At 25.5% G+C, this 15,547-nt stretch overlaps 1 protein-coding gene across 5 annotated transcripts in view; it reads right to left on the bottom strand.

The window, feature by feature from the left end:
- Positions 1–1,886: 1,886 nt before the first annotated feature.
- Positions 1,887–15,547, bottom strand: part of LOC126897331 (MAP kinase-activating death domain protein) — a 102,538-nt gene continuing 88,877 nt past the window's right edge. For 3 of the 5 annotated variants that reach the window (XM_050670855.1, XM_050670856.1, XM_050670854.1), the window contains 2 exons: positions 4,834–4,880; positions 1,887–2,123 (listed from right to left, as the gene is read on the bottom strand). In XM_050670855.1, coding sequence (XP_050526812.1) covers positions 1,986–2,123; positions 4,834–4,880 — 185 coding nt within the window. In that variant the 3' untranslated portion in view covers positions 1,887–1,985. Of the gene's footprint in view, positions 2,124–2,274; positions 2,494–4,833; positions 4,881–15,547 lie in introns of those variants that run through there. The other 2 variants (XM_050670859.1, XM_050670858.1) reach the window with 1 other exon arrangement.

Raw genomic sequence — 15,547 nt, forward strand, 5'->3', positions numbered from 1 at the left:
TGGCCCATGTTGTTTTGAAAAAACTAATAACTTATCACTAACTAATTATTATTTTTTCATTATTATTATTATGTTTTAGAATTATATAAGTATACTCAGAAATAAAATTTTTAGAGCATTTAAAAAAAGTTTGTTCAAATAAATATCAATAGTAATTTTATGTAGTATTTTTATGTTTGTGAAAATTTGAATTTTTTATAGGTTTATTTTATGGTATAAAAAATTGAAATGTTTACTGAGAAAAGGACAAAAAATAACTCATTCTTTTCGCGCTAACTATTGGGNTTTTTATAGGTTTATTTTATGGTATAAAAAATTGAAATGTTTACTGAGAAAAGGACAAAAAATAACTCATTCTTTTCGCGCTAGCTATTGGGATTATACAGGGTGATTTTTTTATCATAACCCACTCAATTACTTACAGAATAATAATAATTAAAAATTTTTTTTTTATTATTATCTTTAGTTACACATTATTCTTGAATTATTAACTATGTAATACTTTTTAAGTTCATCCCTTATGCCTGGTAAGGGTGTCAACTTTGTTTTTTTAAATGGTAACACATATTTTTAATTTAATAAAATGTTTGAGTTTTTAATTTAATAACAAATGTCATTTGAATTTTTAATATAACTTTATTCGTTTATTAGATATAAACATTTAAAGTTTCAATTTTTTGAGTTAATATATAGGTATAATACACAAGGGATTACAAATACAGGTAGCTAATTGATTTTTTATGATATTGCTATCATAGTCACGGATTGTTTATTATCAATTATGACTATCAATAGATATACATTCTGTATTGTCAGTTAGTGTATTTATAAACTCACAACAATGTGTCTTACTACCATTGATAATAACAATGCTTTGTACCTGCTAATATCGATGTCATAAAAAACCAATTAGCTACCTGTAATTTTAATCCCTTGTGTATTATACCTATATATTAACTCAAAAAATTGAAACTTTAAATGTTTATATCTAATAAACGAATAAAGTTATATTAAAAATTCAAATGACATTTGTTATTAAATTAAAAACTCAAACATTTTATTAAATTCAAAATATGTGTTACCATTAAAAAAAAACAAAGTTGACATCTTTACCAGGCATAAGGGATGAAATTAAAAAGTATTAAATAGTTAATAATTCAAGAATAATGTGTAACTAAAGATAATAATAAAAAAAAAAATTTTAATTATTATTATTCTGTAAGTAATTGAGTGGGTTATGATAAAAAAATCACCCTGTATATAGGTATGTAATTTTTTTTTTTGAAAAATAACACTAACATGTACTTGTATGTAAAAATACGCTTTACTTCTACCTTTTCTTAATTAGATAGGCAACTTTTAATATTATATAATTCCGTAAAATATTCAAATTTTTACAAAATTTAAAATAATACAGAGATTTAACTATAGAACATTAAAAAATAATTATGCTATATATTTTTTTTATCAAATCTTATATTTGATACAAATGTTACACAGTTTTTGTAAATTAAAAAGAGAAATTATTTTTTTCAACAAATTAAAATAATATTATTTCTGATAATATTTTCGTAGTTCTAAAATATAGTAATATTAATGAAACATAATACATGATATCTAGTAAATCAAAAGTTATCGGTTTTGTCAAAAATTAAAAATTACCCTATAAAGTATTATTTTAAATTAAAAATATATAAAATACAATTTTTTCAGTGGTCAAATTATAGGTGAGATAAGCCTTATATGTCGCATCCGACCAGTCATTCAGATGCGAGTTGTGTTGACTACTTTTAGCACACACGGCTGTATTAGTCATTTAAAGATTGATGGATAGGAAAACTTTTTCCTTTAGTATTTCTTTATATACAATAAAAATGAAACTAAAATTATAAATTTTACATGTTTAATGATTATTTGCACTTTATTATTTTTATTGACATGATAAAAAATAGTAAGCATAATAATTTGTATGCAATGAGCATCGTCTAACTTTTACTGCTACTTGAATCAGCTGCTATGGACAACTGTGGCGTTATTGCTGATTTGCTTGTTTCAGTTGACCGTTTATGGCCAGCAGCAATATATGAAAACACGCATAGTACAGCATAGCATATTTGGCCAGCCTTAAACAAACAAAATAATTTTTACAAAAAATAAGTTAAATAAAATATAATTATACTGCCGATCAGACAACAATTACCAATTTGTTTAATCTATCAACTACATTAATATAGTTATATTCAACTACTTAAAAAATAAACTATACTCCATATATAAAACAATGTATAAATCATTTTTAATTAAAAAAATCAATTTTATAAATAATTATAAAAATTTGATAATTCACAGACAAAAAAGCAATAACAAAGCTAAAGTATTTCAGTAATTTATCATAATAATTTAGCTTTCCGTGAAGATCATTTTTCTCAGCCTCAGTGTTTGCGTATATACAATAGACATGATGCGGTGTAAAGACAATAACATTTCACTAGCCTAAAACAACACACAACTTTACTATAGCTTTAAGAAATTGTAATACATAAAGAGACTACAAATATAAGCATTGAAGTTAGTAAAACTAGCGTCAAATATTTGCAAATTACCATAAAATAACAGAGCTAAGCTAAAATTAAATAAATATATATTTTACACGTGCTTTTTAGAAAGTAACGAACTAAATACTATGGAATGAGCTAAGATTTGACAATTAAATATTATTATAAAAGTAGAATAGAACTGATTATTAACAAAATAATAATACTTTTTGGTTAATTGTGTATAGATAATTTGTTTGTATCAATAAAAAAATTACAATACATTTTAATTTTCCTAAAAAAGAAAATGAATTAAGTCTATTTTCATAATATAAACACATGTAACAGGTAAAAGTGTTTGATATTAATGGTCTAGAACATCAAAATTTGGAAACAGGTTATATAGGTTTAGGGCCTTTAATAAATTATTTTTGTAAAATTATTGATGTTGCATTTGTATTTATGAATTAATAATAATAAACCGTATAAGCAAGCAAGGTGGTATAACTATAAAAACTCAGTCTCCATTCAGTCCTATTTTATGATGAAAAAACAAAGGTAATGTACTAGTTAACGAGAAAATAATAACCTCCAAAGAATATTTGTTTAATTAATGCATAGGATCCATTACTGATAGTTCACCAGGTGGCATAAAAATAATAACTACAAAAAAAAAAACTACAAAAAAAAAAACTTTAAAAAATTAAATAATAGTATTATATGTTAAATAAATATTATATTAATATGATCAAAGACAAATTTATCTAGGTTAATTTTGTGTTGTAGATGATAAGTTCATAAATTATCGTTAAGATTATTTCAATATACAGATAACCCATGTGGTATTGAATATATTTCAAACTAATTTTCAATGAAATTGTAGCTACTGGAAAAAGTCAACTGTTCCTAAACAAAACGAATATATCGTTGAAAAACTTATAACTCAATAAAAATCCTAAATTTTTAAAAGTTACTTATTTTTGCAACAATTAAAAATAATACATAAAAACTGGTATATTAAACAAAATAAGAATACCTGTTTGATATGTAGATTAGGTTACATTTATGAATTACCGTTAATTAAAAAATTAAAAATTGAAAATTTCAAAGAACATTAAGAAAACGTTAATTTACATCTCCATAGTGTTCTTCCAAAAGTGGATTAGTCAAAAAAATAAGATATTGACATTTTTATACGCTAGAAGAAGAGTACTTTCTGTCATGTACTAGTAAATGACAAATTAATATTCGGGAAAGATTTTTTTTTTTATTAAAAATTGTCAATTTACATGTACGATAAATAACATAGAAATTTTAACTTTGTTTTTACTTTTTAGAGTAATTAAGAAAAAAATTACAGTAAAATTCTATAACTCTATGCGAATCTCAGAAGTAATTAATCTTGCAATTAATGTCAGTGCTATAATTTCGTGGCACCAGGATATGTGCTCTGGTATGAGCATATGAGTATGAGTACAAATAATTTAAATTCATATAGAATTTATTACTTAGAATTGTTCAAAACTTTTAGACATCAATTATGGACATGTACATTTATAAAGACAAAATTATTTCACCTATTAACAAGATTAATAACATAACTAAAATTTAATATTTCAGCTATTATTTGTATGCTAGTTTGATGTATTTTTAACATTTCATTTACAATTTAGAAAATACACAATCACAAAGATTAAGCTGTTTGTTGGCTCTAATTATAAAAAAAAAATGTCTATTATATTTATTTATTGAAATTGGTACTTCTACGCGGGTGATGAGCATAAAAAAAAGGATATTAAAAATAATAAATACAACTGTGTATACAAAAACCAATGAAGTTTATATATCATACTATAATTGCTAATCTATTTTGAGTAAATATATTTTTGTCACTCAGTAAAATTAAAAAGTGTACTAACAAAAAAAAAAATATAAACTAGTAATCCCAACTAAATATTGATATTCTACAAGATTGTATGATGGGAACCATAAAATAACTGAATAAAAAAACGTTTTAAATACAAAATTTAGAGTTTTTTTTTATATGCTAATGTAAGAATTAGAAAAAAAATTGAGTTGTGTTACTATTCTTTTCGATAAGCGTATGTATATTTGAGAATAAATAATTTTTTTTTCCTATTTTTAATTCAAACAGACAATATTAAGATTGAATAATGCATTTGATTTTTATGTCTGGTATATTTTTACTAAAATTATTGCTAAATAAAACGTCATGCAAAATATATATCGTACTTGTTGCAATATATACATTTATTGGTTTTATAAATTAGTTTCTTACCATTGGTGATTCGTATTGTCTTTGAATAATATGTTTTTGCTTAGGATCTGAAATACAGAAATGCATTATTTGTTTAGCGCTAACAATGTTAATTTAGTAATTGAAAATGTAATTATGGTTTTTACTCAAATTAATTTTGGATTATTTAAGGTCAAGTATTTTTTTATAAATTATTTTGTGTTCAATAATATTTGAGAAAATATTATTAATTTTTTAATTAATATTATAATCTATGTCACGATAAACGACTTCTATTTTCAACCTTTAATAAGATTTACATAATGTGTTAATTATCTATAAAATTTATGTTATATAAATAAAACAGAGAAATAAATATAAAAAAACAAAGCCAAAACAATTTGCAAAATATATATTATTTATGAAGAAATTTAGTGGTTAATATAATTATTCTATTTATATAACAGTTGAGTATGCAATTTTTAAGGATTCAAAATATAAAATATTTAATTTAAATTTTATTATTTTATTGAATTATTCGGTTAAATAAATATATTAATTACATTTTAGCATCATCCCCTTTAATTTACAGGGCTGTTAACTTATTATTTTTTTTAATGACAACATATACATTTAAATAATTTATAAAGTATAAAATGATATAATATTCTTAATAATTAAGAAAATTATTGGTTAATAACAATTTTAGGCATTATGGTTGCATTTAGGCAAAAATCCTATGGGAAGGATCAAAATCGATAAACAATTTGATTTTAATTTTATTAATTATTACTACTCGCCTTTTATAACGATCAGTGGTAAAAATTATGAGATAATTAATAATAATGACACCATGTATCAAAAAAAGTTTACTCGCTTATTCTCTAGTGCGATAAAATACATTACAGATGAACAAACAATAATACAAATCAAACCCCTACGAATTTGTGACGTTTCAAATAGTTGTTGATTTTTAAATTTATTATTAGTTTTTAAATTCATCTTAATTTATGAGTACATTAATAATGGAGCATATGGAATTATATGTTTTTAAGGTTACTAAATTGTTTATATTGTATCTTTTGGTAATCTCAATAAAAATGATATAATAAATAAATATACCAGGGAAAATTTTTCCCTGTGTCTAGGGGATAAGAATACATCCACTGCCCCTCTACCAGTCGTAAGAGGCGAATAATGAGGTTGTGTCATGTCAACAGCCGGCGTAAAAATCTTTGTCAAAAAAGTATGAGGAATCCTGAACAAAACTTAGGCGGATTGTCCCATCTCGGATGTACGCGGGGATTCACCAGTCATGTATACAGGTCTACCCTACACTTGTAGTGTCAACGGTGTAAGGACATCACCACTTAACTCTAGGCTGGACTCGTGTATAAGGGAGAAAGGTAGATACAAAGAAAGAATAGGTACTTGGAATGTTAGAACATTAACTAGTAGAAGTAGAGAATTAGTAGAATTATTGAAGAGGAAAAAAGTTAACATTTGTTATGTGCAGGAAACTAAGTGGAAAGGAGAGAAATTGAGGGAAATAGGTGAGGGTTATAAAATAATATACTCAGGTAAGTCTAGTACAAAGAATGGTGTAGGAATAATAATGGATGAGGAGATGAAAAGTAAAGTAGTAAAAGTAGCAAGGAAAAGTGACAGAATTATAGTCGTAAAGTTGATATCCGAGGAAAAAAGTGCTGAATGTAATAAGTGCCTACGCACCACAAATAGGATGTGATGAAATAGACAAGGAACAGTTTTGGACAGAGATGGACGAAGTGATGCAAGGGTTACCTGGCAATGAGGATGCAGTGATAGGCGGAGATATGAATGGACATGTAGGTAATGAGAGGAGAGGATATGAAAGAGTACACGGAGGGTATGGTTTTTGTGGGAAAAATGAGGCTGGAGAAAGAATACTGGATTTCGCAATATCGTATGATCTTGCTGTGGTTAATACTTATTTTAGAAAGAAGGAAGAACATTATATAACATATAAGAGTGGGAGTAATAGATCATAGATTGATTATTTTATATGGAAGAGAGAGAGCGTAAAGCGAGTAAAAGATTGTAAAGTTATACCAGGCGAGAGTGTAACTACACAACATAGACTGATAGTAATGGAGTTGTGGTGTACCGGAAAGAGAATAAACAAAAATAGAAGAAACACAGGGGAAAAATCGAAGATCCGGTGGTGGAAATTGAAAGGGGAAAATGAAAAAGAGTTTGTAAAGACGGTAAAAAAGAGGACAGTTTGGAATGTCAAGGGAGACATAAATGATGTGTGGAATAGATTTGCTAGATGTATTAAGAATATTGCAAAGGAGATTGTTGGTCAGAGTAGGAGTAAAATGCAAGGAAACCTGGTGGTGGGATGAGGACGTTCAAAAAATCATAGAAAGTATGAAAAAGCAATTCAAAGTATGACAGAAGAGCAAAGAGAGAGAAGACTGAATGAAGTATAAACGCTTGTGTAAAGAAGCCAAGTCTGCAGTAAGTAAAGCGAAGTTTAAGAGGTATGATAGGCTCGGAACAAAGGAAGACGAGAAAAGGTCTAAAGATTATCATTATATAAGGTGTATAAAAAGTGTTGATAATAGAGAACTCTCGAGTGATGATAATGTGAAAAAAGGTGAAACGAATATTTTGAAAAAATACTGAATGAGAAGTATCTAAAAGAGACATTAGAGTATAACTCGTGGAACGAAGGACTGGTAGATTTAATTAGTGAGAAAGAGGTATGGGAGACTGTGTCATCAATGAAAAAAAATAAAGCAGTAAGACTAGATGAATTGCCAGTAGAAGTATGGATAATATTAGGCGGTGTTGGCATAAGGTGGTTGAAGGAACTTTTAAATAAGATCTTATTTGAATGGAAAATTCCAAATGAATGGAGGAATAGTATTGTAGTGCCGATATTTAAAGGTAAAGAAGACATACAGGAGTGTGGAAATTATAGAGGCATAAAGCTTATGAATTATAGTATGAAAATTTGGGAAAAGGTAATAGATAAGAGAATAAAAAATGAGACATCGGTATCCAAAAACCAGTATGGATTTAAGCCTGGTAAGTCAACAATGGAGCCATTATTTTGTGTGAGGCAACTAATAGAAAAGTTTAGGGAAAAGATGAAATAGTATTTATAGATTTGGAGAGAGCGTATGACAGAGTACCGAGAGAGGTTTTAAAGTGAGTATTATTGAGAAAAGGAGTCCCGAAAAGGTACATTAATATAATAGAGGATATGTATGATGGCACTTGTACTAGGGTAAAAAGTGTAGGAGAAATAACAGAAGGTTTATTTTTAGTTTAAACGATTACATAATGAGAAAAACTGGAAAAACCCTCAGATAATGTGATATTTTTTTAATTTCACGTGTCTTATTATTTATTCAAACCGATTATAATTTTTATCATTAAAACTGTTATAAAATTATCATTTTTTTTTCTTTTTAGATCGCTCCCAATTTGCTGATACATGTCGAAACCAAAAATAGTCGTACTGTGTTTTAGTATTTTAATACTAGTGGTATTTTTTTTCTCGATTTACTGTCTTTTAAATAAAAAAAAAGAAATACTGTTTATAAGATTAGTTTACTTAAATTTTTATAACAAAAAAGTTGAAAATTTATAACTTTTATTATTTATTCAAACCGATTATAATTTTTATCATTAAAACTTAAAAAATTATCATTTTTTTTCTTTTAGATCGGAAAAATAAAACAATCACAAGATTGAAATGAATATTTTAAACTTTATTAAAATAGGATAATTAGAAATAATTATTATGATGTAATCGGCACACGGGTAAATCCATATCAAATCATCCAAAGTCGTTGCGCGACCACTTTATTTTTTTTTGAAATTTTACACACAAGTTGTCTAGTATATAAGAAGAAAATATTAAAAAAAAAAAATTAAAAAAGTTTTACGAAAATGTATTTATGACTTATCAAAAGTTTTAAATTATGAAATACTTGTAATTCGTAAAAATATCCTTATGATAACAGTATTTATATTTAAGACTTGAAACTTTCATTGTTTTTTTTTTATGTGATACTCTAACATATTCCATAATTACCAACACGTTTTTTAACTTTTAAGTTGGAAAATTTTGTTTTCTAAATTGAGCTTTTTTTTACAAAATAATGTAATTTTCAAAGATCAAATTGACTATGAAAAAACATTTTTTTTTAATTAATTTTTTTTTCTAAATATTAACGTACACTCATAGTAATATGTAATTGTGTTTTGAAACATTTTACTCTTACCGTTTTTTATTGGGACATATTTAAAAATGCTCGAATTTCTAAAAAATCAATTTTTAAGCTTTTTTATTTTAATTTTTCTCTGGTGGAACAAAATATTTTAATATGATTTTTTCACACAATATAGTACTATGTATGTAGTTTCTATGAAAAAAATTTCAAGTTTGATATTTGACCAAAACTTACCAAAAATTAACTTTCAAAAATACGTTTTTTTTTTAAGTTTAAGAAAAATCTTGGTTTTTTGAATACTGAAAACANTTTTTAAGTTTAAGAAAAATCTTGGTTTTTCGAATACTTAAAAAACTTTCTGTATTTCCATTACTTAGTTTTTGTGTCTTTATAGGTATATAAATATATATATGTATAAATTCCTCAATATATTGAGTACATGAAAAATGTATTAATGATCAAATAAAAAAATAAATAAATTATAGATGTAAATTATATTAATTTTTTGTTAGATTTTTCTAGGATATTATTCAAAATTATTTTAAATGAGAAGAATATACCTTATTACACTTGAATAATGATTTGTTGAATGTTCTGCAATTTAATTACGATAACGTCTCTTTTCAACTTTTGTATATACACAATATAATCTAGAAATCGTTCATATTTTTTTTTATCATTTATCATTAAATTACACTAACAGAAATCTTTATATTTATCTTCATATAAACGATTAATTTTTTATCTTTATCATTTTTATATCGTTACCTATTTTACCTATTTGCTCTCTTTAAAGGTAGAATTATAAATAAATGGGTTTAACTTGTATGCCGAGTATAGATGTACTTTATTTAGTTGCTTATTCATAATTTTGCTATCAATTTTATATTTTATAGTACTACATTATTTAAATTCTTTTATATTTAATTATTTCATTTGTTATTTTTAAAATAAAATATGGACTGTTCTATTGGAATGTATTTAAATGAAAAGTGTCATCAAAATGTTTACCATAAAGATTCAATATCAGTTAATTTGAAAAATATTAATGATTTTCATTACGACGAAAAAGAATTACTTTTTAAAAGAGTACATGATAATATTACTACCATCTGTGAGTACCATGTGAAAAAATATTTATTTAAGTACAAATATATATTTGGACGAAAATGTTGTGATCCATTGGGGGTTCACAAACGTTCTATAAAAAAGGGGTTAAGGGAAATAAGCTTACAACATTTATCAAAAGTAAAAAAAAATGTTTCTTTAATTCCCGGTAAATCTTTGTGTTGTAATTGTTATGGTAATATTTTTGTATCGGAAGATGTAGAATGTAATTCTGTGGAAATGTTAGCCAGCTCATTAAATGAAAGTTTTAATGATGATATATTTATTTCGAAAGAAGAGAGAATTAATAAAATTGACTCCGTACTTAAAATATTTAATATGTCTCCACTATCAAATTTAACAAAATTAAATTCTTCCCAGTTACCTGTTGCAATTAATAGAATAGTTGAAGAAGTATCTTTAAATTTACGTACTGAGTTCGAGGCCATTTATAATTTTTCAATTAATTCTAAAAATATAGCGACTTCAAATAATGTAGAGTATGATAAATTAATTGAAAAATTAAAAAAAAAAATGTACGTTTCTTCAAAAGAAGATAAGGTGAAAATAATCAGTTTATTGCCTACTTCATGGTCACGAGAAAAAATTTGCAGCGAATTTAATGTCTCAGAATATATGGTCCGAACTACTCGTGAGTTAGTAAAAAATGAAGGAATTTTACCTCAATTAAAAAAGAAATCAGGAAATGCCATCAGTAATGAGATAACTGAGCGTGTTTTAAAATTTTACGATGATGACGAATATAGTAGGATCTGTCCTGGTAAAAAAGATTATGTCTCTATTAAAAGTAACGGTTCCAGTGAGCAATACCAAAAACGACTACTACTGTGTAATTTAAATGAACTATACGTAAAATTTAAGATAGTTAATCCAAATTTGAAAATTGGTAGATCAAAATTTTGTTCTTTAAAACCTAAGTGGTGTATATTAGCTGGGTCTTCGGGCACACATACCGTGTGCGTTTGTGTTCATCATCAAAATGTGAAACTTATGATAGAAGGAGCTTCATTAAAATATGAATACAAAAATTACTTGAGTTATTTGGTATGTAATATTGATAACTATAATTGCATGATGGGAGAGTGTGATATTTGTTTAAATAGAAGTGACTATTTAAAAAAAAATCTCTCATATGAGTTAGACGATGGCCCAGAAAACATCATTTTTAGACAATGGGTTAGCACTGATAGAGCTAATTTAGTTACTAATTTATTACCTGTAGATGAATTTGTAGAATTATTAAAAGATAAGTTATTTTCTTTAAAAATACACCACTATACATCTAAAATTCAATCAAGTTATTTCAAAAAGCTTAAAGAAAATCTAACTACTACAGAATGTTTAGTCGTTGCAGACTTTTCAGAAAACTATAGTTTTGTAGTACAAGATGAGATTCAAAGTTTTCATTGGGTGAATAAGCAGGCTACACTTCATCCATTTGTTTATTATTATAAGATTAATGATGAAATCAAATGTAAGAGTTTATGTATTATAAGTGATCACTTAGAACACATTACAGAAACATTTTACTCGTTTCAAAAATATTTTATTAAAGATTTAATTAGCACATGCCCTTTTGTAAAAAAAATTGTATACTTTAGCGATGGTGCGGCTAGCCAATACAAAAATAAAAAAAATTTTTATTAATATTTCTTATCACGATGAAGATTTTTGTATTGGAGCTGAATGGAATTTTTTTGCTTCGTGCCACGGAAAAAATGCTAGTGATGGTGTAGGTGGTACTACAAAAAGGCTAGTGACCAAATATAGTTTACAATGTGTTAATAAAAATCATATTTTAACTCCAGAAGCTATGTATGATTATTGTGAAGAAAACATAAAAGGAATAAAATTTTTTTTTGTTCCTTCAAGTGAAGTACAAGAAAATAAAAAATTATTAGAAACTAGATTTGTACAAGCGAAAACAATACCAGGCACAAGACAAATACACCGTATAGTACCACTACAAAAAAATTTGATTAGATGTTTTAAAATATCAAATTCAACCATATTTCAAGACATTAAATGTTCTAAGTGATAATCACAACTGTTTAATATATTTTTTCTCATTCTTTTCATATATTATTGTATTTTTATTTTTATTAATTATAAATACAAATACATCTATAATTTATTTATTTTTTTAATTGATCATTAATACATTTTTCATGTACTCAATATATTGAGGAATTTATACATATATATATTTATATACCTATAAAGACACAAAAACTAAGTAATGGAAATACAGAAAGTTTTTTAAGTATTCGAAAAACCAAGATTTTTCTTAAACTTAAAAAAAAAAAACGTATTTTTGAAAGTTAATTTTTGGTAAGTTTTGGTCAAATATCAAACTTGAAATTTTTTTCATAGAAACTACATACATAGTACTATATTGTGTGAAAAAATCATATTAAAATATTTTGTTCCACCAGAGAAAAATTAAAATAAAAAAGCTTAAAAATTGATTTTTTAGAAATTCGAGCATTTTTAAATATGTCCCAATAAAAAACGGTAAGAGTAAAATGTTTCAAAACACAATTACATATTACTATGAGTGTACGTTAATATTTAGAAAAAAAAATTAATTAAAAAAAAATGTTTTTTCATAGTCAATTTGATCTTTGAAAATTACATTATTTTGTAAAAAAAGCTCAATTTAGAAAACAAAATTTTCCAACTTAAAAGTTAAAAAACGTGTTGGTAATTATGGAATATGTTAGAGTATCACATAAAAAAAAAACAATGAAAGTTTCAAGTCTTAAATATAAATACTGTTATCATAAGGATATTTTTACGAATTACAAGTATTTCATAATTTAAAACTTTTGATAAGTCATAAATACATTTTCGTAAAACTTTTTTAATTTTTTTTTTTTAATATTTTCTTCTTATATACTAGACAACTTGTGTGTAAAATTTCAAAAAAAAATAAAGTGGTCGCGCAACGACTTTGGATGATTTGATATGGATTTACCCACACTACTCTTTCCCGAAATTAATCACTATTGAGAATATGGTACATCACTGAGCTTGTTAATATTTATTTTAATGTTCGAAAAATACTGTTCACTATTGAATAGTCACTAAGTAAGTTTCAAAAAATATTATTGTTATAATATTATAATTTATTATTTTTAAAATATAGCTTCTTTTTTATGCAATAAAAATGCATAAATTGCAGTAAAAACAAATAACCTATAGTAAACAAATAGCCTGTATTGTAAAACGTTTTTAATGTGCGTCACGTGCTAAAAATGTAATTTAAATTTACACTTTTTCATTTACAAAATGACAATGTATCAGCAAATTGGGAGCGATCTAAAAAGAAAAAAAAATGATAATTTAAAACAGTTTTAATGATAAAAATTATAATCGGTTTGAATAAATAATAAGACACGTGAAATTAAAAAAATATCACATTATCTGTGGGGTTTTCCAGTTTTTCTCGTTATGTAATCGTTTAAACTAAAAATAAACTGCATCACAGAACTCCCAATAAAATTTCAATACAAATTGATGGGTCACACTAAAGTGAAATTTTTTTCCAACTTTGAACCCAAAGTTCAGGGGAGGGCACGAAAGTTACAAAAAATCGAGTGACCACTCAATTTGTATGAGAATTTCGTGGGAAATACCGTTGTGTTTTATTAAAATAAAATTTAAAGTGGGAGAACCGGAAAACCTCCAATTTTGGAGATAGGAAATTTTAGTTTTCGATTTCGCTATTTTTAGATCCTCCTGAATATCATCCTACTACTCGTGACATAGCATTTACTAACACCCTGTATATACATACTTATATTTATATATTTATAAATTTCTGTGCACCCGCAGCAGCGGATTACACATTAACGATATTGTATCTATATTCCGTACTATCAACTATATTGTGACATATACATCTACCTATCCATATATATATATATATATATATACCTTGTGCATACCATATTGGATTACGTGTTACGGTTATGAGAAGAGAAGAATCGGAAGCCGTATGAACAGTTGTAGAAATGAATGTTGAAGGAAGAAGAGGTGGAGGAAGACCAAAAAAGAGATGGAGGGATGCTATTGACAACGATATGAGGACAGCTGATGTTAGCGTAGATGATGTGGGAGATCGTGTCAAGTGGATGTTTAGGATAAGTGTGGCCGTCCCTGAGTAGTTGGGATTAAGGCGAGGAAGAAAAATTATTATATATCATAAGCAAATTGTATACTACGATTGAAACTCGTTCGTCGCCTTTAATATTTAATAGAACTTTTCTAAAGTTTTTTTTTTAATTATATATTAAATTTTAATAATCAAAATGTAGTTTTTTGTCATGTCATATAATTACGAATTTCGATGAATCTCTGCACTTTAAGTGTAAAAAATTGTAATATGTATTTACATGCTTCAAATTTTATTTATTACTACTATTACTTTTAGTTTTAAAGGGACACTGAAGAGGCATTTTTCATATTTTTATTGCGTCTGTCGTCATATATTCTCAGTTCTAAAAAAAATCGATTTTGCTTAGTGATATGTTATGAGATCACGAATTGTATCTAATTTAAGACATTATTCTTTATTATTTGAAAGAATTTTTTCGTCTCATGTAAATTCTTGAAATGTATATATTGGGAAATCATAAAACTCGTAATTTTGTTAACTTAAAATTTCTATAAATTTTTTGAAAATGAATGAATTAAAGCAAAAACTGATTAGTCTTAACAATATTTCATAAATTTAATTTAAAGACCAAATATCACTGTGAACGAGATTTCCAATCAAGCGATGATTATCCATTTGCCTTTACAATCGCAACAAAGCGTTTTATGATAGAAATTTTAATCACTGCCAGATTTCAATCAATAATAGTTTCCTCTACAAAGTTATCTGCTAACTATATATCACACAATATTTTCAAAAGTATAAGATAAATATAATTTCTTCTTTACAGTAGCTATAAGATTAAACTTATTAATTGACACAAAAAAATTATAGTTTTATACACTCTTCTTTCTTCGTAAAATTATATAAACTTAAGTTTTTTTAATAGAATAATATATGTTTAACTGGTTATTATTAAATAATGCAAGTTACATTTAAGAAAATGTACGGTTATAACAAATTTTGAACCAGTATTTCAAAAGTTTTTAACATAAAAAAAAACATAGAGGTGAAGATCTACTGTATTTATTTTTATCTTTTAACTAATCTCCTCACATTGTAAAAACACTTCTATTTAAAATATTGGTTCAAAAGTTGTTATTGGCTAGTCCATTTTTTTAGTTAAATCATTTTAGCTTCGATGCGAAGCTGAGAAGGTATTGGTTTTACTATGATGTGTTTTTTTTTTTTGTGTGTCTGTTACCACTTTTTCTCAGTTCTCACCGAACCGATTTCTTTC

This window comes from Daktulosphaira vitifoliae, unplaced genomic scaffold (genome assembly GCF_025091365.1).
Source record: "Daktulosphaira vitifoliae isolate Bord-2020 unplaced genomic scaffold, ASM2509136v1 Scaffold_2, whole genome shotgun sequence".
In the NCBI taxonomy this organism is placed as follows: Eukaryota; Metazoa; Arthropoda; class Insecta; order Hemiptera; family Phylloxeridae; genus Daktulosphaira; species Daktulosphaira vitifoliae.